We start from the raw sequence: 16,243 nt of genomic DNA, 5'->3' as shown, positions 1-16,243 counted from the left end.
ATGTGACCTCACCCCACACCTGACGCCCTGGATACAGAGATCAGCTGCCCGAGGAATTAAGGGCCATAGCGGTTAGCTGCCTGCTGCTGCCCCCCCCTCTTCTCCGGAGGCTAACTCTTGGGGATGCAGACTCAGGCCCGTAACCCCAGAGGGGCAGAGAGAGAGAGAGACTCCATCTCCGTGCTCTCCACAGCCTTACCTTCCACCCCACCTCCCAAATACCCTCTGCTGCCTTGCAGAATCAGCCTGCGTTGTGCCTCGGTTTCCCTAGAAGGCACCATAGGACACTGCGGTGGCAAGGAGTATGCTTTGGGTGCAGTGTCGTCTCGTATGAGGGTTCCGTGTCATTACTTCTGAGCACCCTTGGACTGCCCCTAGAAGACATGCCTTCCCCGGAGCTCTGTGCACCCCCCTGCTTAGCGGCCCTCGTGCCCACTAAGCAGGAGGCCGTCTGTGCAGACGTGGGTTCCTGGGAGAGGCGTGCCAGGCACTTCTGCCCCCCTCCTGGGTACTCCCGGAACCATTGGGGGGTTGCTGCCGTATGCAGAGAGCAGTTGTTGAGACGATCAAAGTGACAGTGGGCTCATGGCTGTGGGTGTGGGGACGTGACACCAGGGATGTGACAGGCTGTGCCGGGACCCCCTCCGCCCCCCTTCTCCTTCTCTGCCTCCTCCTGGCAGGATCCCCTTCCAAGATGGCACCCTGGGCCTCTCGTGGGGCCAGACCTGACGGACTCACAGCCTGACCTCTGTCCACGGGCCACTCACTGCCGAGGACATGCACCTAAGGTGTGGCCCCTGCCCAGGACACTGGCATTGTCCCAAAGGGCTTGCAAACCTAGGCACAAACACCTACTGGGGGGCCTTGGGGTACCACAAGAAGTCACAAAACTGCCTGCCACTCTGCCTCCTGGGAAGGCAGGTCAGCCTTGCCCAAGCTGTCCAGCAGCCCCCTAAGTGGCCTACAGCCCTGTGAGTGCCCTCCTCGCACGCAGTGTCAGGTCCTTGCTGTGATCGCACAGAATTGTCGCTGGAGAAGGTGGCCACAGAGAACCACTTGACCAGCACACAGACGGTCTCTCCATGGACTGTTCTCTCCTGCCTAGTGGGCCACAGAGATACTTCGTGAGGCGTCAACCCACGCCAGAGGCCAGGCCCCTTCGCCTCTGCTGTCTCCTTACTTCCCCACCCCTACCTGCCAGCCTCACCTTCACCTTAGAGGCCCAGGCTTCCCTGGAGACAGCGTGTCTGGGAATGAGCCCTGCCTCGGCCACAACCTCACGGGGACCTGGCCAGTCCAACCAGCCCACCAGGCACTCTCAAGGATGTGAGCTGTGTGTCTCGGCCAACAGCAGCGTCCCGGACCTCCCAAGCCTGGCACAAGACACGCATACAGTAGGGGCTCAGTCGATGCCACCGGAAGTTCAGCCTCTTCGAAGCACCTGAAAGCCACCAGGTCTGTGAACACAGCTGCCACAATTCAGGCTGTCTCCCTGCCAGGTACCTGCGAGTCACCCAGGGACAGAGCTGGCCTGGTGGCTCCATTCCCTGGCACACGAGGACCGGGAGAAGGCAGGACAAGCTCCTCACTCTGCGTGAAGGCTGGAGCCGTCCTCAGCACGTGGGCCGACCGTGATGAGAAGCGCGTTGGGGCTCCATGACCACTTTGGGTTGTGGTCTCTGACTCCCCCACCCCCAGGAACACAACAGTGGGCACCAGGATTCCCCCACACCTCTTGGGAGCCCATCCCAGTGACGGGCGGCCTGGGTTGAGGACTGTGGGTCCCCTGCCTCCAGCCCATCCTGGGGGCTCGCGGGCCTCTGGGCGCCTCCTGTGAAGGACAGCACTTGGTGGCTACACGCTGTGTCCCCATCCGTGTCCCATGGAATCTTGTGACCAAGCAGTTTCAGAAGCTCTCACAGGGCCCCCTGACAAGGTGATGTTTCATGCCAATCGGGTCTGCGAGACACATCTCTAATGTCTGCAGGAGGCTCAGAGAGCTGAGGCAGGTGACTGCACGGCACCCCAGGGCGGGACGAAATGGACCAAAGTGGCCAGGCTTCCTTGGCAGACAGTTTCTCCAGGCCTGGGAAAACATGACAAACACCAGCCAACAAGGAGTAAATCTCAGGCGAGGTGCGCACGAACACTGCACTGAAAACTACAGACACAGGAAGAGAAATGAAAGACCTAAGCAGATAAGTGGGGATCATGGAGGCCGCCGTTCCGTGGACGGGATGCCGTGATGGTGTCCGTTCTGCCCACACTCGCCTACAGAGCTGCCACACCTGCACCGCCACACCTGCGAGGTTTTCTGCAGAAACATGCATGTGGATGGAGAGACCGGCCATGCAAAGACAGCCAGGCCGGTTGTGGAGCAGGAGAACTGGTCGGCACCTGTGTGACCAGCTGTCAAGACCTATTATCAAAGTATGGTGATGACGAAGCAGGGCCCCGCAAGACAAAACAGGACTCCACTGGAATCCAACCAGCTGACCCGAACAGGGCTCACACAGCCACAGGCGGACAGTGAGCTGGTGCGGACTGTGCTGGCGGGGAGGGCAGTACCACGCAGCCACGACGGGCCTGTCAGGAAAGGGTGCTGAGTCGAGCTGCATGTCCCAGTGGGAAGGGTGGACCTTGACCTCGGACTCACACTGGATGCAACAATTGGTTCCAGGTGGACTGCAGAGCTCCGTACGAAAGGTGAGCTAATAGAGCCGCAGAAGAAACCAGAGTATCTTTATGACCTTCGAGTAGTCAGAGTTTCTTAAACAGGACACAAACAGCACTATCCCGAGAGGAAATGTTTGATTAACTCGATCGCATGAAAATTAAGACCTTCTGTTCATCAAGACACATTCGAGAGGAAAGGGCGACCTGCATAAGGAGGCGTATTCCTTTGCAATATATATACACGTATTCTGACAAGTGACTCATACCCAGGATATATAAAGATAGAAAAAGCTACGTATCGGTAGGAAAAGGCAAACCAGAACAAAATGGGCAGGAGACGTGGACATTTTACAAAGGACCATGTCCAACTAAAGAACAACAACGTGGAAAGGGATCAACTGTATTAGCCGTCAGGTTGCTGCACTGATACCACTGCACCTCCAGTAGCATGGCTGAGAAAGGACAGGTGTCAGGGTATGGAGCAGTCCGAGTGACCAGTGCTGCTGGCGGGAGTGAAAATGGGCATGCCGGCCTTGGGGCAGGGGCAGGCTGTGTTTACCAAACGCGAGGGTGGCCGTGCGGGCCCGGCAGCTCCACACCTAAGCATCTGCTCACCAGAAATGCAGCGCACACAGTCACCTGCAGCCCACACAGAACATTCTTAGCACTCATGGTCACCCCACGCTGGGAACACTGCACGTGGCATGGACAGTGGTGCCATCCCACAGCTGGCCAGGAGAGAGACGCTGGTGCCTCCCACTGCTCGGAGCCAGACCCGGGCATCTGTGGGCATCAGTGATAGGAAGTGGGGGCACGGGGCTTCCTGGGAGGCTGTTGCCTCACCTGGGTGCTGGCTGCATGCGTCCCCGGGGTACAAATGCATCAAGCTGTACACGTGACGCCTGTGTGCTTATCCATGTGTATTTCACTGACTGACAAGGGGACGACAGAAGGCCCTCTGCACGAGGTCAGTCCTTCCTAAGCCTCAACTGTGAGATGGATGGCCGGGCCTGGAGAGTGGCTGGGTCTGGTCCCCGACCCATCGCCAGCCCTGATGGGGGGCGTGTGCCTCAGTCTTCCCTTCCAGGGTTTAGGCCAAGCATATGTGGGGGCTCTGGGACCTCCTCCCCGCAACCGCCAGAAATATCTCCACAGCAACACAGTGCAATTTGTGAAGTCACTTTGTCCTTCAGCCACCTCGAGGGGACGATGTGCTCCACTGCCACACCCTCGGGCACTGTGTCCCGCGGACCTGCTTGTGCCATGGAGAGGGTTGAGCGCAGCCCAGGGCGCCAGGTCGGGTCGCTGCAATGGCCGATGGCCGCGGCGGTGACGCACCTCCTGCTTCCCTCTGGGCTTCTGCCGAGACAGCGGCCCCAGGCTGCTGGCTGCATCCCCCGCGCTGCTGAGCCGAGGTTGTGGGGCCTCTGGGCCGCCTGCAGCTGGGCCCATGCCGGCGGGGAGCCAGCGTGAGGGCATCCCAGCCCCAGTGCCGGCTCTTGCCCACCAAGCCACTCCGCCTCGCTTTTCATTTAATTAGGAGAACATTTAATCCCCCCGTGCATTTCAGAGACCGGTTTGAGCCTGGCTGGGGCTGTGAGGCTCTGATGGGGAGCCTGTGACTCATGCAGCTTTGCAGAGCCCTCCTGAGGGGCTGCCTTGGCACCCGTGCAGACAGAGGTGGTCTGGAGCTTTGGAGAAGACAGGACACCGGTCTGGAAAGACAAACGGGTCTCATCTGTTCCTGGCACGCCCCCTCCACAGCCCCCTGGACACTGGCCCCAGAACTGCCACTCCATCCTTTCCCACTAAGGTTTGCAGGGCAGGAAACAAAGCAAGGAGCTTGCAGAGGTGCAGTGCCACCCCCCCCCCCCCCAGTCTGTGGGAGTGGGCCACGGCGGACCTGAGTGTCTCTGAAATGTCCCAGGCAAGCTGGTCCCATCAAAAGTCCTAGCCCTGGTCAGCAGGGCCGAGCCTTGTGACGTTCGCTCCCATTTCCAAAAGGCACGGATGGGGCTGGCCCTGGCCTCGCTGACAGACGCAGAATTCAGGAGACATTAGTAGTGATGTGGATGAGAGCCAGGCCACAGCGGCCTCGCTGGAAAAGGGAAACTTGAACGTTTTGGCGTGAGATTCTGCAGGGTCCAGGAGAAAGTTGAAGACATGGAAATTCTAATTAACACACACAGGGCTGGTTTTGCTCAAGGATCTGTAGGCTGTCATGTTGCAGGAGGCCCGCAAACACATGCTCGCCGGAGACGTGCTCACGGTCACCTGTGGGGCCCCGCAGGCCCAGCCTCGCCCTGCCGTCCCTCAGCCTTCCTCCCCTCCCAGCGCCCATCGTGGTGTGCAGGGTGCCCGGCTCTCCCCCATCCAAGACTCCACGACTGTGGTGACGGAGGGGGCTGGGGACCAAGTCTTCCTGAGGGACCTCCAGGGAAACCACAGGCCGCTGTGCTCACAGCGGGCCTGGCCTCCCGCACTCTGTCCTGGGTATCCACCATGGAGCCGACGTGGATTCCAGGCCAGCTGGGGGGAAGGATTTCCTGCAATGGCTGCCGTCTCCGAAGGCTGCTGGGAGAAGGGCACCCAAGTCATACTCGCACACTATGTCCGACCTCAGAGTCACAGAGCCTCAGGCCCAGGCCAGGTCTGACCCAGCTGCCCCTGGCTGTGCGTGCCAGCACTGAGGCGCCTGAAATCCTGCCTGCGTCTCCTCCCTGGAAGGAGCTGGCCCAGCCGGGCTGGGGGCTGCTGTCTGCTTTGGGCGGGGGCAGCAGTTCTGGGGCCCCTTTTGGCCTGAGCTTCAGGGGTGCTGGGCAGGGAGAGGCTGAGAGGGGCCACACACACCCTGCTCCCAGGAGCCTACGGGTGGGCCGGAAAACAGACTCCCCAGAAAGGTCCCAGGCCTTATGGTGACAGCCCAGGGGGCTGGTGTAGAGAGCCTGGAGGGCTGGAGGAGGATGTGGCCGCGTGGCCCACAGACCCCTGGGCCTCTGTGAGGCCAGGATGGTTGAGCAGACGTCGGAAGAATGAGTAGGAACCTGACAGCTGCACATGAGTGGCCAAAGCTGTTCTGGATGGGACACCATGTACAAGGCAGAGGGACACACACAGAGGTGGCCGTCCCCTCCCACAGTCCTGCCTGTGAGCCTTGGTGGGCAGAAGACAGTGGGGGGAGGGCTTGGGTAATTTGCGCGCTGCCTTTGGGGTGCAGGGCTCCCCTCCTCATGGAGCCGGAGCTGGGAGTTTCTTCAGTCTCCCCACTGTGCTCCAGATGCCCCGCCTCTACCTCACGCTGCCCCTTGGCATTCCCACAGCAAGGCTTTGAATGGGGGGGCGTCGGAACGGGAGCTGAGGGCACTTGGGCTCCCTTTGGGCCTGCTGGATCCTGAAGCCTGTCTGCTTGAAAGGTGTGTGCATGCCCCCGGGCTGCACAGGGGTGCTGGGGTGTGCGGATGGGACTGCGATGGCTAAAGCGCCTCGTCCCCAGCCCACTGACCCACCCAGCTCCTGCTCGCCTGCAACTCCCTAGTTTGCAGCAGGCTTGTTCCCTGAACCCCGGGCCCCCACGCCTCACTCCACCGATGGCCAACAGGCCCCGGGAAGAGGAGCTTCTCCCAGCCCCAGGGACCTTCCCGTAATCAAGGCTGCAGTGACCTCACCTCCCTGGGGCCCTTCGGGCGGGGAGAGCTTGAGATGGAAACAAAATGTGTCTTTATTTATGCTTTTAATTTGGATTCTGGAACTGGCCCAACGTGGTAATACATTTAACATCAGTAAAATGCTGAAGAAAAATGGATCTGTTTTTCAGTAACTGCCTCCCACCCACTCTGCCCCCTGTGAGACCCCCGTGCACATCCCCAGTCCTCGCACACACATCGGGCGACTGAGCCTCTTTGCCCCGTGCGGGGTGCGTACGGGACTAGCTATGTGCCCTCCCGGGCGGTTGGAGCCACGCGCAAGGGTATCTGTGCAGGCGGGCTGTGCTCTCTGCCTGCAGGCCGTCGCAGCCCTGAGTGAACAGGGCGCCCACTCCCATCACCGCTCCCTCCTGCCGTGGGGGCGCAGGGCCTCTGCCTGGCCTGCAGCCCTGGGGGCGCCTCGGTTCTGAGGCTCCAACACCTCTTTTGCTATGCCTGCACCGCCACCCCCACCAGTGCGCCATCGAGGTCAGTACCCCAACTGCTAAGGACGAGGGGCCCCTCCACAGTGGTAGCCGCCCCCACAGAGCAGTCCCCAAGCACCGCCCCTGGCCTCCACCCTGCCTACTCAGCCGGCTCACATCTCGCCACTGCACGTGGAAGCCCCTCGCAGGTTCCAGGGCAGTGACCCCGCTGGGTGACGACGGGGATCTCGGCCCTGCCTGTGCCTACCCAGGGCTGGACGTGACACGAGACACCCCCTCGTACCGCCAAACGGCCCCACCGTACGACTGCCAGCCTGAGAAGGCCCGCAGTGGGCCCTCATGGTGACGCACCATGCCCACCACAAGCAGAGTGCCCAGTGTCCTCTGTCTCGGAGGAGGGAGGACAAGAAGCAGCCCCGCGCCCCGGACATCGCAGCTATCCGGGCTTGGGCTGCCTTCTGGGGCTCCCTGGGCGGGCTGCCTCTGCCCCAGGAGGCTTGGTGTGTGCTCATGCCAGAACAGACCTGCGCTGATGCCTCAAGGGGCGACGGTGGGCCACCTCGGTCCCCAGCCTGTCAGCACCCTCCCCACAGGGGCCTTGCAGCCCAGGGAGCTGGCGAGGCCTGACTGCCCAGCTGAATGGATGCTGGGTGACAGCCCTGTCCTCCTGCAGTGCAACTCCTGTGTGTAGCCCGGGGGCCAGGATGCGGCTGAGGGCAAGAAGCAGAATGACTCCAACAGGACAAGGAGAGGCGGGTTGAGTACACAGTAAGGCCTGGGTGGTGTCTGCCTGCTTGAGGGTCGTGGTTCCCAGCAGGCTCTTGGCTGCCGGAACTCTGAGCCACCTGTGTCGCATGCTCTAGGCACAAAACTAACTTCTGCCACTTCGGGGTCTCCTGTGCCCCAGACTCTGCATAGGCCTCTGAAGCTGGTGTTTGCTTTCGGGCACCGGCCAGTGCCTACCCAGCCCGCCTGGCTCACACTGCTGCCTGCATTTCTGTTCTTACCCATTTATCAAGCTGGTCCATTTTCCAGGTCATCTCCAGGATGGGCCCAGAGGTTAGAGCCCCATCTCCAGGGATGGCCCAGAAACCTCCCTCCACCAGTGCTGGGTCCATGAGGATGAGTCACTGTGCTTCCTGGTGACCTGGCCGGTACCCACTGAGCCTGTGAACACTTTCTCTGCTCCCTGCCAACCTCCCTGTGAGCCTGGTGGGCCTGGAAAGATGGCCGGCGGGTCCTGTGTAATCATAGTACCATGGTGAGACAGCCATATCCTTCTCCCATTCTGGCTGCCACCTCTGCCAGTCCTCTGGTTACATGGGCAGCCAGGAAGCCCTGCACATCGGGTCCTAGCCTCCTCCTCAGTCACCTGCACAGCACAGGCAGCTCGGGGCCAGCAGCAAAGGCAGCAGGCCTCAGGCCTCCCTCCCTGTCGGGCACGCGTCGGGACAAACTCGGACCCCTGGAGAGCAGAGAACCAGCACACTGAACTGTCTGCAGACAGGAGGTAGTGCCAACAAGTGCCTGGGAAGGGCTGAATATACCGCTCACACATCCGACACACAAGGCTTCTCCAGGGGCATCCCCAGTGGGTGGTGGCCACGGTGGGCCGGAGTGCCCCGCTGACCCCACCACAGGCTGTCACCGCTGTGTGCCCTGGCTGGGAGCACTGAGTCACACGTCGCAGGGGAACCACACCACGCGGGGCCTGGGGATCGGCCTGGTGGTGCCGTGACGACGGGGAGAACAGGCATGTGTCCCAGGCCAGCTGTGCCTGCGGGTAGGGAAGGCATGGAAAATCAGCCATTTCCTCCACCTGAAGGAGCCCGAGGACAGCCCCGGCAACTGGCAGGCGGCACTCGGCATCTGCCCCGTGGCTTTGGCCAGGGTTCCATGGGGAAATGTGCAAAAACAAAGTCATCTCTTTTTGGGGGAGTGGAGGAGGGGACTAACGGAGAGTAAAACAATCTTCTCAGACGCTCAAAGCACGAAAACAAGTGGAAAAGGATCAGTCTGGTTTTCCATACGTGAAAACAAGAGGATCGTATTCTCCGACTCGGCAGGAAATGCCCCTGCGCTCCTCCTGCCTGGTGCCTGGGCACTGGGGCCCGCCCCCAGCAGCCTGTGGCCTCAGGTGGCTGAGGGCAGACGGCGAGTGGTGGCCTGGGAGAGGACCGAGCGTGCGGGCGAGCGGGCACTCACTGCGACACGTGGGTGATGGGGGCCAGCAGCGTCTCCCCCTCCAGGTCCAGATCCTCGGCAAAGCTGTTGGTTCTCAGGAAATGGGCCGTGCTCACTTCCAGCAGCGTGGGACTCTTCTTCACTGCGGGGGCAAGTGGGGGGGCACGTTAGGCCTTGGCAGGCCTGATGGCAAAGGGCGCTCAGGGCGGTAGCCTGTCACCCGGCCATCGGACGGACCTTCACACCCGGGCCCTCCCACAGACAAGATCACCACTGGGCCAGCAGTGGGGCCCCCAAGTGCCTGAGGCCTCAGGGGCCCAGGAGCAGGGCCAGGGATACCTCCTCAGAGGACTGGGCCCCAACTGACTGAGGTGTCTGGGCCTCTCCCCAGGTTCACACCTCACGTTCAGGTCAAGAATAAAACATCGACAGGCACAAATCTGGGAGGAGACACTGACCCCCACCACTGGGTTGTCCCTGTCATGCAAATGGGGGGCTTCTGACGCATCACTGAATACCCAGGTGGTCGGACTCCTGCCCGTGGAGTCGAAAGGCCAGAAGGGTGCGGCAGCCTCTGAGCTCGTGGCCACCATGTCACATCACCACCCACACCCCAAGGCTGACCAGGAAGACCCCCACAAGCTGCAGTCGCATTCAAATTCCTGGGCCCACCCTCAGTGACCTTGGCGACACAGGCACTCAGGGCCGATGAGAATACGTATCAGTCCTGATTTTCAACCTGGATGTATTTTGTTCTTCATCTGAAGTTATTATTGTAAAAGAATTAAATACTCGTGAAAAGTAAACAAAGATTCGTGAAGGCCCTCCTCCCGCAAGGTCAGCAGTGTTCACCACCCACAGGTTCCAGCTCATTCTTCTCTGCTCAGCATAGCAGCCGACATCAGGTGACACTCGCTTTTGTACACACGAGACAGCTGTGTGCCCGTCACTCTGTGCACCTCATTTTTTCTACAGGTGTGTAGACACGGCCCTACATGATAAGAATCTGCACTTTCAGTCTGCTAGTTACCGCAGCCACTCCACGTCTCATGGGCATTCAGGCTCTGTTCACTTTACACCACCTGCTTAAGACAGGGATGCCCCCCGCATCCTTATGAAAACCGGACGTGCTGGGCCAGCGGACAGGGTGCTGCCCTGGTTATCTCCATGTATGTTGCTGGGTTGTTTTCCCAAGAAGTTGTAGCAACTCAGACTGCCGTCTGCTGGCAGCCTCCGCAGCACCCGCCAAGCGCGGATGAAGACGGGGGGCTATTTTTCCTTCTATACCAAATGCCTTTTGTGGGTCGGAGGCTGTTTGGATTTCCTCTTGCAAAATTGACTGTTCATATCCTTTTCTCAGTTTTGCTCATCAATATATAGGCATTTTTTTTATATATATCAGAATTATTAACCCTTGGTGGTATGAGGCACAAACATCTTCCCCAGTCTACCTTTGGTGGTTTTTCTTTTTCTAAACTTTTATTTATTTAAGTGTGTTTTCCCAGGTCCCATCAGCTCCAAGTCAAGTAGTTGTTTCAATCTAGTTGTGGAGGGCGCAGCTCACACTGGCCCATGTGGGGATCGAACCGCCAACCTTGTTAAGAGCACCGCACTCTAACCAACTGAGCTAACTGGCCACCCTGCCTTTGGTGTTCTAACCTTAACTGTGGTTGTTTTTAATCATAGAAAACGTTTGATGTTTTTAAAGTGCTATACCTATCTTTTGCTTTTCAAAAAGGAAGGTTTTCCCACCCCAAAGTAATTAGCTATCTCCTAAATCTATTTTAATATAAATGTGTGTGTGTGTGTGTGTGTGCAAATTTTAATACATTTAGCATTTATACCTAACATTGTGGGAGAACAACAATCAGAAAACGAAAACGTAAAAGGTATTATATACAATCTTAGGAAAAAGAAAAACTAAAGTAAAACATAAACTATAAAATTTCTTGAAGGAAACATAGGAGAAAATCTTTGGACAATGGCTTTGGCGGTGAGTTTTGAACTACAACACTGTAAGCTCAATCTGCAAGGGAAAACAAATTGGAAAATTGGACTTTATCAAAATTAAAAGCATATTCTCTGCGAAGGACACTGTTAAGGGAATGAAGAGACAAGCCACAGACTTGGAGAAAATGTTTGTATGTCACCTATCTGGTCAACAACTTGTATCCAGAATATAGAAAGAACTTTCGCAACTTGACGAGAAAGTGAACAATGTAGTTATAAAAATGGATTACAGATAAGCACGTGAGGAGGGGCTTCATTCGGCCAACCTCAGTAGTTACTAGGGAAATGAAAATTAAATCCACAACGAGTTGCCACCACACCCTTCTTAGAATGGCTAAAATTTCTCAGTGGTGTCAATTTTGGATATTTGGGGAGAGAAGTTAGAGCCTTACTCCTCACCTTACATTAAAAGAGAGAAACAAAATACAAGAGAACACCTGCTTCCAGGTAATAATGCCAAGTGTTCACGAGGGTGAGGAGCAACTGGAACGCTCAGGTGCTGCTGTGGGGATGCAGACTGGGGCCGCCATGTTGGAAAGGGGCCGGGCGGTTCCTTGTGAAGTTAAATAGACACTTGCCATGTGACCAGTGGTCCCTCTCAGATATTTACCTAAGTGTGTTGAAAATGTATGCTCACGCAAACCAGTGCAGAAGTGTGTATAGCACTTTTACTCACAATCACCAAAACCTGGAAACAACCAAGATGTCTTTCGGTAGGTGATGGACAAACAAACTGGCCCATCCAGACAGTGGGATACCGCCCAGTAATCAAAAGAAATGAACTAACTGTTCACGTGGCAACATGGGGGGATCTCACATGCATTTTGCTAAGCAGTGAGGGAAGCCAGATGCAGAAGGCTACATGTTATATGATCCCATTCATGTGACATCCTGGAAAAGGCAAAACTACAGGGACATAAAACAGATCAATGGCTGCTAGTGTTTAGGGGAGGGGGAGGACTTGACTTCAAAAGGGTTGCACGAGGGAATTTTCAGGGCTACGGAACTTCTCTGTGATGCTGTGGGGGTGGGTACATGACTCGAGGCGTTTGTCAAAACCCACAGAACTACACCTCCAAGAGTGACTTTTACTGTATGCAAACTAAAAGGAAATCAGCCAGCCGGCTGGAGGATCCTCGGAGCAAATGGTGACCAGCGAATTCTGTGTTATGAATGTACAACATAGCATCAAAAGAAAGGGGAAGACGAATGGCTGACAAAGCCTTGGGAAACAATCTTGGCTGGATACAATACGGCTCAAGTACAAATGAAAACCTCATAAACACAGAATTCTGATGGGTAAATTTGTTTTTCATAGGGGTGCTCCGTGTAGACTTGGGTGAAACAAGTAAATAAATTATAGATAATAGGAGCCGGGTTTCTCACTGTCAGAGAAAAAAGTAAAAAGTAAATGGAATGTAGGGGTGTGTGAATGAACCCTGTGGTCAGAAATATCAGAATTAACTCGTTTAGCTTAGTAGAGACACAGAAGTAGATAAAGTTGTGTGCAAACTGAGGTTGTGTGTGAAGACAGATCTCCTGGCTCTGTCTTCTGAGTGGCCCCAGGAGCAGTGACAACCCTGGAGCCATGAGCACAGACCCTGGTGTCTAAAGACCATTCAAGCTCCAGCTATGGGAACCAGGGCTCTGGCTGCATGGTGACTCTAGGACTAGAGCAGGGGCAATACAAGATGTCTAGTGCTAGAAAGGAAGGGAATGCTCAAAAATAAATACGTGAAAAGAATGGCGCTGTGACAAATGGACCCAGGAACGAACACCAAAAAACTCCCAATCCACTGGCCAAAGCTAGAACAATCTGAGCCACAATGTAAGAATAGTATTGGACTCCAGCTCAAAAAATAAACATCCCGGAATTCATACGAGCTACATTAAATAAATAATTGGAGGAGAGGGTCAAATCTTCCTTACAGAAGAATTCTAAATGATAAATGTAGAAAGAATGAGGAAAATAGAAAAAGCACCATTAGAACACCGCGGTGACATCTGCTGCAGGCAGGACCCACAGATGAGCACTGAAATTAGTAGGTGACATTTGGAGCAACATCAAAGCGTCTCTCAGATATTCATGCATTGCTGTGGTGGTTTTGACGCATGTCCACCAAATCTTCCATACGCTCTCCTGCAGGAGGTCAGCCCATCGCCCCCCAAGTATGAGCTGGACTCGGGGACTTGGGTCTCATGATTAGACTGTGGGGAAGTAAAAACAGTAACTTGACGGTGGAGGAGCCCGGCTGACAGCACTTTAATCAAGTGAGTCAAGGTTAATATCATCGACAAGCCGTGCTGACGTCATGTACCCGGACGTGCTGCCCCGAGAAAAGCACCTCACTTCTATGGCGTTCTTTCCACAAACCCACAATGCCAGGCTAACCCTGAGAAGATATCAGACAGACCCACATCGAGAAACACTGACATCTGACTAGTATTCCTCAAAAGGGTCAAGGTCAGGAAAAACAAGGCAGGCCCTAGAAGCTGTCACAGAGCAGAGGAGACTAAGGAGACCTGCCTTCTGAATGTAATGATGGGTCATGGAGCAGGAAAAGGACATTAGTAGTTAAACTGGGAAAATCCAGATAAATGAACTAAACTGCACCTTAACTAACTGTGTTATTGCAATATTCATTTCTTAGTTTTGGTCATCGTACCATGGTTGCATAAGAGGCTGACATTAGGGGAAGCCGGTGAAAGGTATATGGGGACTCTACTATTTTTGCCTCTTCTGTAAATAAAAAATTATTTCAAAGGAAAGAGTGAGGAAAAAAAACAACCTGTGTACAATGACACAAAACAAATCTAGTATCTAATGAAGGATATCCAAAAACTCTAAGGAGACATGATAAAACCTTCACAAGAGACATTCAAGAAGACATAAATAAATGGAGAAATACACCTGTATTTGATTGACTAGAAAACTCAACAGTGAACAGATTCTCCCCAAATCTTAGTACAAATCCCAAGGGTTGTGTGTTAGAACCTTGGCAAGCCTGAAGTTGACCCAGAAGTGCAAAGGGACCCTAGTCAGCAACATGGCTGAATTACAGGGCAGCAGACTTGCGCTTCTGGGCATCTGCTTAGGAAGCTGTGGTCATGGAGATGGCACGGTGCTGACACACACAGGAGGCCAGGGGGACAGGGCTGAGTGTCCAGAGAGAGCCCAAATGTGGACGCTGGCTGTGTATGAGGTGGCCTGTGCACGGTGGACACGGCGTTGGGGGACAGCTGGCTGTCCACATGGGGAAATGCTAGAACGGAGCCTTCCCTCACACCACACACCGCAGGCGACTGAAGACTAAAGAAGAAAACCCAAATTCGAATGCCTTCCCGGCTGAATCTAGAATGTCTTCATGACCTCAGGGTCTGAAGGGTTTTCTACAACGTACAGAGCAGTAACCATAAAGGACAGACTGATGAACTTGACTACATTAAAGAGGAGACTGAGTCCCCACCGGCGCCCTGAAGCAGACAACCACACAAAGCTAGTATCCACAAAATGTAAAGAACTCATCCAGAGCAACAAGAAAAGTCTACACCGCTCAGTGAAAGCTGGGGAGCATACAGACACGCATATCACAGGAGGAACCCCAGTGGCGGGTAGACATGTGGGAAGGTGTTGTGCCTGACCAGCAATCAGAGATGTAAATAAACTCTCGGAGCTCACAGCCCGTGGGGGCGAGGGGCAGTCTTCCAGCAGGAAACCGCACAGACATGACTTAGTCACACCCGGGAGAAGGGCTCCGAACGAGGGCTCGCTGCCCGTGACATCGTCAAGGGAGCGCAGGAAAGTGACCGGTAAGCCTTGAAGAACGTGTGCACATTCAGAGGCTCACAGGTCTGGGACCTGGTGGGAGCATTCCCGCCCCCCCCCCACAATTTGAGAGATTCAGGGCTGAGATTCAAGTACCCTGGATTATATTATACAGTTGTCAAGTGACAGAGCTAAAATCTCATCCAGGATTCAAATGTTCTTTCAAAAAAAAAAGGATGGGGGAGGGAAAAGAACACAAATACATATTTTTATGTCTGCATCACTTGTATACAGAAGGAAGGAACGGCAGAGGGGTGGCTGGAAAGTGGGGCTGCCTTCCAAACCCTCGACCTGACAAGTGCCATCTCCAGAGCCCGCGGGCCAAGGGTGAGCCACCTGACGTGACAGAGACCCAGCCTGGTTCTTTAGGAAATTAAACTGTGAGCACAGCACGGCTCCCCGGTGTGGGTGGGGCCTGCACCTGCCAAAGAAGAATGTGTGCTGCTGGGTTTCATCCTGGGAACAGCACATGGGGCCACAGTGAGGGGCAGAGAGGGTTACCATAGGGTCGTTTTCTCAAGTCAACAGGAAAGGTGCCACCCTGCCATGGGGCCTGCTTTCGCCACCACCTTAGTCACCAGGGCCGCAGCCCCGTTCAATCCTGCAAGGTACCAGGAGAGCCCAGGTGGGGAGTCAGGTCCTTAGGAGACACAGTGGCGGGTTGCCCCCTTCAGGCAAGGGCTTGGGGGCAACTGCTGTGTCCCGAGAGACCCAGCTTGTCACCCCCGCCCCTAACGAGCCTAAGGTTGGTGGTTCACAGGATGTGAAAAGACGGCCGTGGTCTGGAATCTGCAGAGCAGACCGGGCCCGTGGCAGACTCCACTGGGCAGCTCATTTCGACACCAGGCCCCGAGGAGGGCACCAGAGCCATGGCAGGGGGACCATCCAAAGTGCCAGAGCTCCGGAAGCAGAGAATACTGCGTCCTGGCGACAGTGAGGTCACACTTTCATGAGACAGTCCCAGTTTTCGATGCTTTAATTTGCTGGCTGTCTTTCTCTTGTCAAGGCCAGAATCTGGGCCTAAATTTTCAGGGCAGAACAAAACAATTTTGTTTTCTAGGAAAATGGGAGGTCTGGGATGGCGAATGCAGCCTCTGGCGTGGCGACGACCACAGCTGGTGACGCCGGCTGCCAAGTCTCACCCACTCTCCAGAGAGCAGGGACCAAACAGCACAGCGTCTGCTTTTCCAGGCAGCAGCCTGTTCTCAGAGTCATTTTCATTTTCTTTAAAAAAAAAAAAAAAAAAAAAAGACTAGAAGGAAATAGACCAAAATGGTAACCGTGTTTATCTCTGGGTGAAGAGACTGTGGGTGATGTGCGTGTCCTTCTTTATTGTGTCCGTGTTTTCTGTCTCGCGTGATTCTTTTCCGGGTCACAAAACAGTATTTGTGGAAGTCCCCCTATTTGCCGCCCTGCAC

The 16,243-nt window shown here is 55.4% G+C and overlaps 1 protein-coding gene across 5 annotated transcripts in view; it reads right to left on the bottom strand.

Annotated features, from left to right (window-relative positions):
• KCNQ1 (potassium voltage-gated channel subfamily Q member 1) overlaps nucleotides 1-16,243 on the bottom strand; it is a 305,793-nt gene that overhangs the window by 161,233 nt on the left and 128,317 nt on the right. For all 5 annotated transcript variants that reach the window (XM_081062874.1, XM_081062870.1, XM_081062871.1 and 2 more), the window contains exon 11: nucleotides 9,011-9,131. In XM_081062874.1, the coding sequence (XP_080919000.1) occupies nucleotides 9,011-9,131 (121 nt within the window). The remainder of the gene's footprint in view (nucleotides 1-9,010; nucleotides 9,132-16,243) is intronic.

The sequence above is a fragment of the Rhinolophus hipposideros genome (assembly GCF_964194185.1).
Source record: "Rhinolophus hipposideros genome assembly, chromosome: 10".
In the NCBI taxonomy this organism is placed as follows: Eukaryota; Metazoa; Chordata; class Mammalia; order Chiroptera; family Rhinolophidae; genus Rhinolophus; species Rhinolophus hipposideros.
This window is presented reverse-complemented; position numbering and strand designations above follow the sequence as displayed.